Genomic DNA, 12,899 nt, shown 5'->3' on the forward strand with positions numbered 1-12,899 from the left:
CACACAAAATAATAAAAGATTTTGGAGTAAATTTAACAAATTCTGTGTAAGACTTGTACAGTGAAAACTGCAAAACATCATTGCAATAAGTTAAAGGAGAGGGCGGAGCAAGATGGCCGAATAAGAACAACTCCAGTCTACAACTCCCGGCGCGAGCGACACAGAAGACCGGTGATTTCTACATTTTCAACTGAGGTACTGGGGTCATCTCACTGGGGAGTGCTGGACAATCGGTGCTGGTCAGCTGCTGCAGCCCGACCAGTGAGAGCTGAAGCAGGGCAAGGCATTGCCTCACCTGGGAAGCGCAAGGGGGAAGGGAATCCCTTTTCCTAGCCAGGCGAACTGAGACACACAACACCTGGAAAATCGGGTAATTCCCACCCCAATACCACGCTTTAAGCAAACGAGCACACCAGGAGATTATACCCACACCTGGCCGGGAGGGTCCCACGGCCACGGAGCCTCCCTCATTGCTAACACAGCAGTCTGCGATCTAACCACAAGGCAGCTGCGAAGCTGGGGGAGGGGCGCCCGCCATTGCTGAGGCTTAAGTAGGTAAACAAAGCCGCTGGGAAGCCCGAACTGGGTGGAGCTCACAGCAACTCAAGGAAACCTGCCTGTCTCTGTAGACTCCACCTCTGGGGACAGGGCACAGCTAAAAAACAACAGGGGAAGCAGCAGAGGCCTGTGCAGATGCAAACGACTCTGTCTGACAGCTTTGAAGAGAGCAATGGATCTCCCAACACAGAGGTTGAGATCTGAGAACGGGCAGACTGCCTGCTCAAGTGGGTCCCTGACCCCTGAGTAGCCTAACTAGGAGACATCCCCCACTAGGGGCAGTCTGACACCCCACACCTCACAGGGTGGAGTACACCCCTGAGAGGAAGCTTCCAAAGTAAGAATCAGACAGGTACACTCGCTGTTCAGCAATATTCTATCTTCTGCAACCTCTGCTGCTGATACCCAGGCAAACAGGGTCTGGAGTGGACCTCAAGCAATCTCCAACAGACCTACAGCTGAGGGTCCTGACTATTAGAAGGAAAACTATCAAACAGGAAGAACACCTATACCAAAACCCCATCAGTACGTCACCATCATCAAAGACCAGAGGCAGATAAAACCACAAAGATGGGGAAGAAGCAGGGCAGAAAAGCTGGAAATTCAAAAAATAAGAGCGCATCTCCCCCTGCAAAGGAGCGCAGCTCATCGCCAGCAACGGATCAAAGCTGGTCAGAGAATGACTTTGACGAGATGAGAGAAGAAGGCTTCAGTCCATCAAACTTCTCAGAGCTAAAGGAGGAATTACATACCCAGCGCAAAGAAATTAAAATCTTGAAAAAAGAGTGGAAGAATTGATAGCTAGAATAATTAATGCAGAGAAGGTCATAAATGAAATGACAGAGATGAAAACCATGACACGAGAAATACGTGACAAATGCACAAGCTTCAGTAACCGACTCGATCAACTGGAAGAAAGAGTATCAGCGATTGAGGATCAAATGAATGAAATGAAGTGAGAAGAGAAACCAAAAGAAAAAAGAAGAAAAAGAAATGAACAAAGCCTGCAAGAAGTATGGGATTATGTAAAAAGACCAAATCTACGTCTGATTGGGGTGCCTGAAAGTGAGGGGGAAAATGGAACCAAGTTGGAAAACACTCTTCAGGATATCATCCAGGAGAACTTCCCCAACCTAGTAGGGCAGGCCAACATTCAAATTCAGGAAATACAGAGAACACCACAAAGATACTCCTCGAGAAGAGCAACTCCAAGACACATAATTGCCAGATTCACCAAAGTTGAAATGAAGGAAAAAATCTTAAGGGCAGCCAGAGAGAAAGGTCGGGTTACCCACAAAGGGAAGCCCATCAGACTAACAGCAGATCTCTCGGCAGAAACTCTACAAGCCAGAAGAGAGTGGGGGCCAATATTCAACGTTCTTAAAGAAAAGAATTTTAAACCCAGAATTTCATATCCAGCCAAACTAAGTTTCATAAGTGAAGGAGAAATAAAATCCTTTACAGATAAGCAAATGCTTAGAGATTTTGTCACCACCAGGCCGGCCTTACAAGAGACCCTGAAGGAAGCCCTAAACATGGAAAGGAACAACCGGTACCAGCCATTGCAAAAACATGCCAAATGTAAAGACCATCGAGGCTAGGAAGAAACTGCATCAACTAACGAGCAAAATAACCAGTTAATATCATAATGGCAGAATCAAGTTCACACATAACAATATTAACCTTAAATGTTAATGGACTAAATGCTCCAATTAAAAGACACAGGCTGGCAAACTGGATAAAGAGTCAAGACCCATCAGTCTGCTGTATTCAGGAGACCCATCTCACATGCAGAGACATACATAGGCTCAAAATAAAGGGATGGAGGAAGATCTACCACGCAAATGGAGAACAAAAAAAAGCAGGGGTTGCAATCCTAGTCTCTGATAAAACAGACTTTAAACCATCAAAGATCAAAAGAGACAAAGAAGGCCATTACATAATGGTAAAGGGATCAATTCAACAGGAAGAGCTAACTATCCTAAATATATATGCACCCAATACAGGAGCACCCAAATTCATAAAGCAAGTCCTTAGAGATTTACAAAGAGACTTAGACTCCCATACAATAATAATGGGAGACTTCAACACTCCACTGTCAACATTAGACAGATCAACGAGACAGAAAGTTAAAAAGGATATCCAGGAATTGAACTCATCTCTGCACCAAGCGGACATAATAGACATCTATAGAACTCTCCACCCCAAATCAACAGAATATACATTCTTCTCAGCACCACATCGCACTTATTCCAAAATTGACCACATAATTGGAAGTAAAGCACTTCTTAGCAAATGTAAAAGAACAGAAATTATAACAAACTGTCTCTCAGACCACAGTGCAATCAAACTAGAACTCAGGACTAAGAAACTCAATCAAAACCACTCAACTACATGGAAACTGAACAACCTGCTCCTGAACGACTACTGGATACATAACGAAATGAAGGCAGAAATAAAGATGTTCTTTGTAACCAATGAGAACAACGATACAACATACCAGAATCTCTGGGACACATTTAAAGTAGTGTGTAGAGGGAAATTTATAGCACTAAATGCCCACAAGAGAAAGCAGGAAAGATCTAAAATTGACACTCTAACATCACAATTAAAAGAACTGGAGAAGCAAGAGCAAACACATTCAAAAGCTAGCAGAAGGCAAGAAATAACTAAGATCAGAGCACAACTGAAGGAGATTGAGACACAAAAAACCCTCCAAAAAATCAATGAATCCAGGAGTTGGTTTTTTGAAAAGATCAACAAAATTGACAGACCACTAGCAAGACTAATAAAGAAGAAAAGAGAGAGGAATCAAATAGATACAATAAAAAATGATAAAGGGGATATCACCATGGACCCCACAGAAATACAAACTACCATCAGAGAATACTATAAACACCTCTACGCAAATCAACTAGAAAATCTAGAAGAAATGGATAATTTCCTGGACACTTACACTCTTCCAAGACTAAACCAGGAAGAAGTTGAATCCCTAAATAGACCAATAGCAGGCTCTGAAATTGAGGCAATAATTAATAGCCTACCAACCAAAAAAAGTCCAGGACCAGATGGATTCACAGCTGAATTCTACCAGAGGTACAAGGAGGAGCTGGTACCATTCCTTCTGAAACTATTCCAATCAATAGAAAAAGAGAGAATCCTCCCTAACTCTTTTTATGAGGCCAACATCATCCTGATACCAAAGCCTGGCAGAGACACAACAAAAAAAGAAAATTTTAGACCAATATCTCTGATGAACATCGATGCAAAAATCCTCAATAAAATACTGGCAAACCGGATTCAGCAGCACATCAAAAAGCTTATCCACCATGATCAAGTGGGCTTCACCCTGGGATGCAAGGCTGGTTCAACATTCGCAAATCAATAAACGTAATCCAGCATATAAACAGAACCAAAGACAAGAACCACATGATTATCTCAATAGATGCAGAAAAGGCTTTTGACAAAATTAACAGCCCTTCATGCTAAAAACGCTCAATAAATTCGGTATTGATGGAACGTACCTCAAAATAATAAGAGCTATTTATGACAGACCCACAGCCAATGTCATACTGAATGGGCAAAAACTGGAAAAATTCCCTTTGAAAACTGGCACAAGACAGGGATGCCCTCTCTCACCACTCCTATTCAACATAGTGTTGGAAGTTCTGGCTAGGGCAATCAGGCAAGAGAAAGAAATCAAGGGTATTCAGTTAGGAAAAGAAGAAGTCAAATTGTCCCTGTTTGCAGATGACATGATTATATATTTAGAAAACCCCATGGTCTCAGCCCAAAATCTCCTTAAGCTGATAAGCAACTTCAGCAAAGTCTCAGGATACAAAATCAATGTGCAAAAATCACAAGCATTCTTATACACCAGTAACAGACAAACAGAGAGCCAAATTATGAATGAACTTCCATTCACAATTGCTTCAAAGAGAATAAAATACCTAGGAATCCAACTTACAAGGGATGTAAAGGACCTCTTCAAGGAGAACTACAAACCACTGCTCAGTGAAATAAAAGAGGACACTAACAAATGGAAGAACATACCATGCTCATGGATAGGAAGAATCAATATCGTGAAAATGGCCATATTGCCCAAGGTTATTTATAGATTCAATGCCATCCCCATCAAGCTATCAATGAGTTTCTTCACAGAACTGGAAAAAACTGCTTTAAAGTTCATATGGAACCAAAAAAAGCCCGCATTGCCAAGACAATCCTAAGTCAAAAGAACAAAGCTGGAGACATCACGCTACCTGACTTCAAACTATACTACAAGGCTACAGTAACCAAAACAGCATGGTACTGGTACCAAAACAGAGATATAGACCAATGGAAAAGAACAGAGTTCTCAGAAATAATACCACACATCTACAGCCATCTGATCTTTGACAAACCTGAGAGAAACAAGAAATGGGGAAAGGATTCCCTATTTAATAAATGGTGCTGGGAAAATTGGCTAGCCATAAGTAGAAAGCTGAAACTGGATCCTTTCCTTACTCCTTATATGAAAATTAATTCAAGATGGATTAGAGACTTAAATGTTAGACCTAATACCATAAAAACCCTAGAAGAAAACCTAGGTAGTACCATTCAGGACATAGGCATGGGTAAGGACTTCATGTCTAAAACACCAAAAGCAACAGCAGCAAAAGCCAAAATTGACAAATGGGATATGATTAAACTAAAGAGCCTCTGAACAGCAAAAGAAACTACCATCAGAGTGAACAGGCAACCTACAGAATGGGAGAAAAGTTTTGCAATCTACTCATCTGACAAAGGGCTAATATCCAGAATCTACAAAGAACTCAAACAAATTTACAAGAAAAAAACAAACAACCCCATCAAAAAGTGGGCAAAGGATATGAACAGACATTTCTCAAAAGAAGACATTCATACAGCCAACAGACACATGAAAAAATGCTCATCATCACTCGCCATCAGAGAAATGCAAATCAAAACCACAATGAAATAGCATCTCACACCAGTTAGAATGGCAATCATTAAAAAGTCAGGAAACAACAGGTGCTGGAGAGGATGTGGAGAAATAGGAACACTTTTACACTGTTGGTGTGATTGTAAACTAGTTCAACCATTATGGAAAACAGTATGGTGATTCCTCAAGGATCTAGATCTAGATGTACCATATGACCCAGCCATCCCACTGCTGGGTATATACCCAAAGGATTATAAATCATGCTGCTGTAAAGACACATGCACACGTATGTTTATTGCGGCACTATTCACAATAGCAAAGACTTGGAATCAACCCAAATGTCCATCTGTGACAGACTGGATTAAGAAAATGTGGCACATATACACCATGGAATATTATGCAGCCATAAAGAAGGATGAGTTTGCGTCCTTTGTAGGGACATGGATGCAGCTGGAAACCATCATTCTTAGCAAACTATCACAAGAAGAGAAAACCAAACACCGCATGTTCTCACTCATAGATGGGAACTGAACAATGAGATCACTTGGACTCGGGAAGAGGAACATCACACATCGGGGCCTATCATGGGGAGGGGGGCGGGGGGAGGGATTGCATTGGGAGTTATACCTGATATAAATGACGAATTGATGGGTGCTGACGAGTTGATGGGTGCAGCACACCAACATGGCACAAGTATACATATGTAACAAACCTGCACATTATGCACATGTACCCTAGAACTTAAAGTATAATTAAAAAAAAGAAAATAAATATACTTTACTGAAATAAAAAAATAAAAATAAATAAATAAATAAATTAAAGGAGATTTAAACAAATGAAAAGACATCCCATGTCCATGGACTGAAAGATTTAATATTGTTAAGATAACACAGCAGATAGAATAATGGTTCCCAGAAGATGTCTATGTCTAATCTCTAGAACCTGTGAATATGTTACCTTACATGGCAAAAAGAACTGGTAGATATGACAAAGTTGTGAAGATTATCTTGGATTATCTACGTGGACCTAATGTAATCACAAGAATTCTTATGAAGGAGACAAAAAGGTCAAAGGCAGAAGAAGGAAATGCGACAAAGGAAGCAGAGGTTGGAAGGATATACTTTGCAGACGGAGGAAGGGGCCATGAGTCAAGAAATGCAGGCTGCCTCTAGAAGCTTGAAAGACAAGAAAATGAATACTCCCCTGGAGCCTCCAGAAGTACAGCCCTGCTGACACCTTTATTTTAGCCATATAAGGCACATTTTGATATTCTGACTCCCAGAACTGTAAGATAATAAACTTGTATTGTTTTAAACCACTAAGTCTGTGAGTTCGTTACAGCAGCAGTAGGAAACTAATATACTTGACAATACTCCTCAAATTAATCTACAAATTCAACACAATCCCTTGCAAAGTCCCAGCTGGCTTTTTCACAGAAATTGACAAACTGATCCTAAAATTCATATGAAAATGAAAGGGACCCAGAAGCCAAAACAATCCTGAAAAAAAAAGAAGAAAGTTGAAGGATTTGCACTTTCTGATATCAAACTTATTATAAAGTTGCAGTCATCAGGATTCTGGTACTGACATAAAGACATATGGGAGTCTGAGGCAGGAGAATGGGGTAAACCCAGGAGGCAGAGCTTGCAGTGAGCCAAGATCACACCACTGCACTCCAGCCTGGGCGACAGAGCAAGACTCCGGAGATGAAAGACTGTTCTTGCTATGCGGCCACTGTTGAAAACAATTTGGAAAAAAAGTTAAACATAGAGTGTTTTCACGCTCAACAATTCCACTCCTAGCTATATATCCAGGATAATTGAAAACATATGTCCACACAAAAACTTGTACACAAATGTTCATAACGGTGTTACTCATGACAGCCAAAATGTGAAAACAACCAGAATACCCATTAAGTGCAAGCATGTCAATGAAATGTGGTATATCCGTACAATGGAATATTATTCAGCCATAAAAAGACTGAAGTACTGATACATACTACAGCATGGATGAACCTGGAAAACATTACACTAAGTGAAAGAAACTAGACATAAAAGTTCACATATAATATGATTCATTTTTAATGAAAAGTCCAAAATAGGCAAACTTACAGAGACAGAAAGTAGATTAGTGTTTTCCAGGGGATGGGGAGTGGGGAATGGAGAGTGACTGGTCATGGGTTTGAAATTTCTTCTGGGGATGATGAAAATATTCTAGAATTCAATAGTGGTGGGAGCTACACAACTTTGTGAATGTATTTGATTGGTGTGAAAGTAATTGCCTTTTTGCCATTATTTTTGAAGGCAAAATCGCAATTACTTTTGCACCAATCTAATATTAAAACTCACTAAATTAAGCACTTTAAAGGGTGAATTTTATGGTATGTGAATTACATCTGAAAACTGATGAATGAATAAATGATGTATATGCCTGAGAATGAAAGTGCTGGGATATATGGTAACTCTGTTTAACTTTTTGGGAAACTGACAAACTTTTCCAAAGTGACTGCACCACTTTATATTCCCACCAGCAGTGTATCAGAGTTCCAATTTCTCCATATCTAAACACATGTATTTTGTTGTTGTTGTTTGTTTGTTTTTTTTTTGTTGTTGTTGTTGTTTTTTTGAGACAGAGTCTCGCTCTGTCGCCCAAGCATGATCTCAGCTCACTGCAACCTCTGCCTCCTGGGTTCAGGTGATTCTCCTGCCTCAGCCTCCCAAGTAGCTGAGACTACAGGCGCCTGCCATCACACCCAGCTAATTTTTGTATTTTTAGTAGAGACGGGGTTTCACCATATTGGCCAGGCTGGTCTCGAACTCTTGACTTTGTGATCCGCCCGCCTTGTCCTCCCAAAGTGCTGGGATTACAGGCGTGTGCCATCGCGCCTGGCCACAAAGACATGTTCTGAAGAGACCCTACTAGACAAATCTGCAACAAAATCTATAAGGAACAAATGTAAAATGCTGAGGTTTTCGCTGTCTTAGGAGCATGTGTATGTGTTTGTTTGCAGGTTTCACAGAAAATCCACTGATGGAAGCTTTGGGTCCAATGATGGTAAGAGCAATGCTTGGTTTCAATTCAAAATGATGTCTCATAGTGTGACAACATCCCATTTCATGCTTCTTTTACCTCTCTGCCTTTTGCAATTTACAAACCCTCCCTTGATTCCTATCCCACAGAATAATCTAGCCTGCAGTTGGAAAGCAGAGCTAGTGAAAACCAATTCTATAGTGCAAGGGGTCCCAAACCTTAGGCCATGGACTGGTACTGGTCTATGGCCTGTTAGGAGCTGGGCTGCACAGAAGGAGGTGAGTGGCAGGTGAGCGAGCATTACCACCCGAGCTCTGCCTCCTGTCAGATCAGTGACAGCATTAGATTCTCATAGGAGAGCAAACCCTGCTGTGAACCGTGCATGCGAGGGGTCTGAGTTGTGTGCTCCTTATGAGAATCTAATGCCATAACCCATCCCCACCCCTGTCTGTGGAAAAATTGTCTTTCATGAAACCAGTCCCTAAATGTTGGAGCCAAAAATGTTGGAGACTGTTGCTGCAGTTGATAATTATTGAGACGCGGAGCTCACACTAAAAACCTTTACTAAGAGTGTCCCTTGTAATCACAGACCTTTGGTCAGCCATTCATCTTTTTTAAAAGTTTCAGCTTTTCTAGGACATAATTGTTCCTACCTAATTCACACATAATTGTTCATATCCCAAAGCTGATTTGTGAACAACAGTAAGAATGTGTTGTGCCAATTCTAATACAGAGTTTACTTTTCCCAAACTGAGATGGAGGCTTTTTTAAGTGTCTGGAAAACTGAAATACTTGACACTACAAGTATAATAAAGAGTGTCATAACTTGGGGGAATCCAGAGTAATTGACTATCCAGTGATTGTGCTACACCTTTTCCTCCACTCTGAGAGTTTGAACAAAGGAATTCAATGACCTAATCTTTTTAACAAACTTGAAAATTTAAATGTCCTCATTTTTGAAAAACCTAAACTCAGTGTTCTTAAGTTATTCGGCCCAGAGCAAGAATTTGGTTAAAAAGGAATATGCAGTGGAACTTGGTTTTTAAGTCATACATAGCAGATATTTAGGTGTGTGTTTTCCACACTTAAATGAGGTCACAGAATCTTAGAAAGAGTCAAACTCACCCACTACACCCCTCCAGCAGGATGATTGCTCCCTTTGCTGGAGAGTTTGCTCCTTTTTCTTAATGTTTGTCTTCCTTAATCTCAGCATGTCTGTTTTTCCAGCCACCCAAGCACTTTGTTTTATAAACATTCAGCTGTCAGTGTAAAAGACTATAAAAGAACACCTGCTCTCATGGCTTTAAAATTCTAACTGCTCTTCTCCCTTTTAGTCATCAAATATTTAAATGAATTTGTCTGCTCTCTGGATCTCATGTTTTTTCCTACAGTGTCTCCAGGTTTTGTGATTAGTTTAGGCCTAGTTGAACTTAGGCTTACATCCAATCGATTGAATCCCGTTGGGTAGCCTCTGAATGGATAATCTGTTATTTTTTATTGTATAAGTAAAGTCATTTTATTACAACAATATGTATGAAAGGAATTATGTATTCAGACGGGTCTGCTGAACATTGAAGCATAAGTGGACAACGCTGGGACTTGAGCCAGATCATTGTCCACGTTCAGGGAGGCTCTGAAAATTATCTAAGAGCTGGAGGTACCCTTCTGACGGTAAGCGGAAACCAATGAGTGAGCAGAAAGAGTAAAGATGCATCATTAAGATTCATGTGGGTGTAAGTAACAACAGTAACAACAACAACAAAAAAAAACCTCAAACATGCTTAATCAAGAAAGAGACTCCTAGCTCTGGAAATTGAGCCAAAATATGTACTTCAGGATTGATGAGTCCAGTGGCTCTGGTCCATTTCCCTGCCATTCCCTTGGCTTCAATTTACTCCCAGGGCTGGCAGTGAGATGGGTCAAGGCTCACACCTTCACCTGACAACACCAGAGAGAAGGATCTTTTCAGAAGCCCTCAGCAACTTCTTGTGTTTTATTGGCCTAGAGTGAATCATACACTTATTGTTAAACCAGTCACTGCAAAGAACAGATTTACCTACACATCAGACAAACCTACTTTTAGAATTAAGGTTAGGTCCTCTTCTTTAAGACCAGAGTTTCTCAAACTCAATATTATTGACATTATGGGTCAGATAATTATTTGTTGTTGGGGGCTATTCCATATCTTATAGGATGTTTAATAGCATCCTTCACCTCCATGCACTAGATTCTAGGAGTTGCCCTTCCTTGGGACAACTAAAAATGCCTCCAGGCTTGGCACAGTGGCTCATACCTGTAATCCCAGCATTTGGGGAGGCAGAGGTGGGAGGATTGTTTGGGCTTAGGAGTTCGAGACCAGCCTGGGCAACATAGTGAGACTTTGTCTCTATGAAAACAAATAAACAAAATTAGGTGGGTGCGGTGGTGCACACCTGTGCTCCAGCTACTTCGGAGGCTGACGTGGGAGGATCGCTTGAGCCCAGGATGCTGGGGCTGCAGGGAGCTGAAATCGCACCACTGCACTCCAACTTAGGTGACAGAGCAAGACCATGTCTCGGGAAAAAAATGCCTCCAGACATTGCCAAATGTCTTTTTGGGGGCAAAACTGTTTCCCCATCTCCCCCTGTTTGAGAACCATGGACCTAAACACATGAGGACACCTAAATAAGAAGCCAGCTTAGGTAGGAAGTAGGGAATAGGAATGTTCACCACAAAGGGCTTTGAAATAGGAAGAAAACAAGGAACCTTTGTAATGTAGAGAGGCCACAGGGAATGATGGTATCGCCCCCGATGTCATGACCACTGGAGAGTCAAGACCTAGACGCTTAAACCAAGAGCAGAAGACAAGCTCTGCCCAAGGGAAGAACCAGAGACTTTTTTAGGCATCTCAAACAGAGCATCGAGAAACCAGCCAGGAGCAAGAGACAGAGGCAAGTAAGGACCATATGTGGAAGCTAATAAGAGACATTCAGGGAAGAAACAAGGATACAGAAATGTCTTTCTCTCCCAAGGCCAGGATCAGCGTGAGCATGGGGCACAGGAAGTTCAATAGAGCTCAGAGTTACAGGAAATGCCTTGGGTGCTTCTGTCCAGAGAAAATGCTAGAAGCAGCTTCTGAAAGGGGAAGAGGATCCCACTAGACTTAATATGGTGTCTGCCCACATCATTGTGGAGCTAGATATCTATGGAACTTAGCCTAATGCTTTCACCTTAGACGTGATTAAAGTGGAAGAAATGGAATCAGGTCCCTACAGGTTGCCAAATTGGTGGCAGCTCTTTTGGAGTTAGGAAGGATGCACTCAGAAAATCTGTGGGCTACTCTGCATTTGTTTTTCTTTGATATGCCTGCAGTCATTTGATTAAGCTGTATGTGAAAATCTCGATGTTGGCTCCAACTATACTAAAAAGCAAAAGAATGTATTTCATATTTCGTGTGATGAAGAAGATTAGACCCTGGAGCCTGAGTCAGATGGAAATAGTGTTGGCAAAGAGCTGCTCCAGGGGACTTGAAGGGACTTTTTTACTGTACTATGAATGACTGGACCCTGCATTGTCTAATCATCACCTAATACCAAAGACAGGGCATCTGTGAGAATCTTAGAGAATCTAAGAAAGGCTCTGTGCTGTAAAAACGTTTCTTCCACTGGCTTTATCAGAGAGAAACCCCACATTTCACATAATTGTTAAAGAGCCTCTACAGAAATTCAGTTACCAACTGAGAAAAATAATGAAGCCTCCTCAATAGGCCTCTGGGACCCCTTGAGTTGCCACCAGGAGCTGGGGGTGCAGCAGAAGAGGAGGTTACTTTCTCAAATGCAAGAGCTTGACAAGCCTAATCGGTTGTAGATTTAAGAACCATATGGCCAACCCAATCCTTCCCTGGATAGAGCCATTACTGAACCAGCCTCTTAGCCAAAAGCAAGATCTGGTGGAGATAAGACAAGGAGAGTGTGGAACGTGGAGGACTCAAGGAACACAGGCCGTTTAGTGGCCAGGGGTCTCAAATTCTATTCCTACATCTCTACTCTTCTTTTTCCAGTTTTCTTGTTCAACTTTTTCTTCTAGAGGAATTTTACTTTTACATCCATCTGCAAAGATGATGGTTTTCTTCATTTTTTCTTCAACTATTGAAACAAAACGTGACACTAAGTTGGAATAGGTAGGAAATTGGCATAAAAATAAAATTTGGGCCGGGCATGGTGGCTCACACCTGTAATCCCAACACTCTGGGAGGCTGAGGCCGGGGAATTGCCTACAGTCAGGAGATTGAGACCATCCTGGCCAACATGGTGAAACCCCATCTCTACTAAAATACAAAATATTAGCCCCGTGTGGTGGCGTGTGCCTGTAGTCAGCTACTCAGGAGGCT

General features: G+C 41.4%; 1 protein-coding gene across 3 annotated transcripts in view; it reads left to right on the forward strand.

Moving 5' to 3' along the window:
- The window catches only part of SIDT1 (SID1 transmembrane family member 1), a 97,597-nt gene that overhangs the window by 53,481 nt on the left and 31,217 nt on the right, over window positions 1-12,899 (forward strand). For all 3 annotated transcript variants that reach the window (XM_030941182.1, XM_010361023.2, XM_030941194.1), the window contains one exon: window positions 8,511-8,554. In XM_030941182.1, coding sequence (XP_030797042.1) covers window positions 8,511-8,554 — 44 coding nt within the window. The remainder of the gene's footprint in view (window positions 1-8,510; window positions 8,555-12,899) is intronic.

This window comes from Rhinopithecus roxellana, chromosome 1, assembly GCF_007565055.1.
Source record: "Rhinopithecus roxellana isolate Shanxi Qingling chromosome 1, ASM756505v1, whole genome shotgun sequence".
Classification (NCBI taxonomy): Eukaryota; Metazoa; Chordata; class Mammalia; order Primates; family Cercopithecidae; genus Rhinopithecus; species Rhinopithecus roxellana.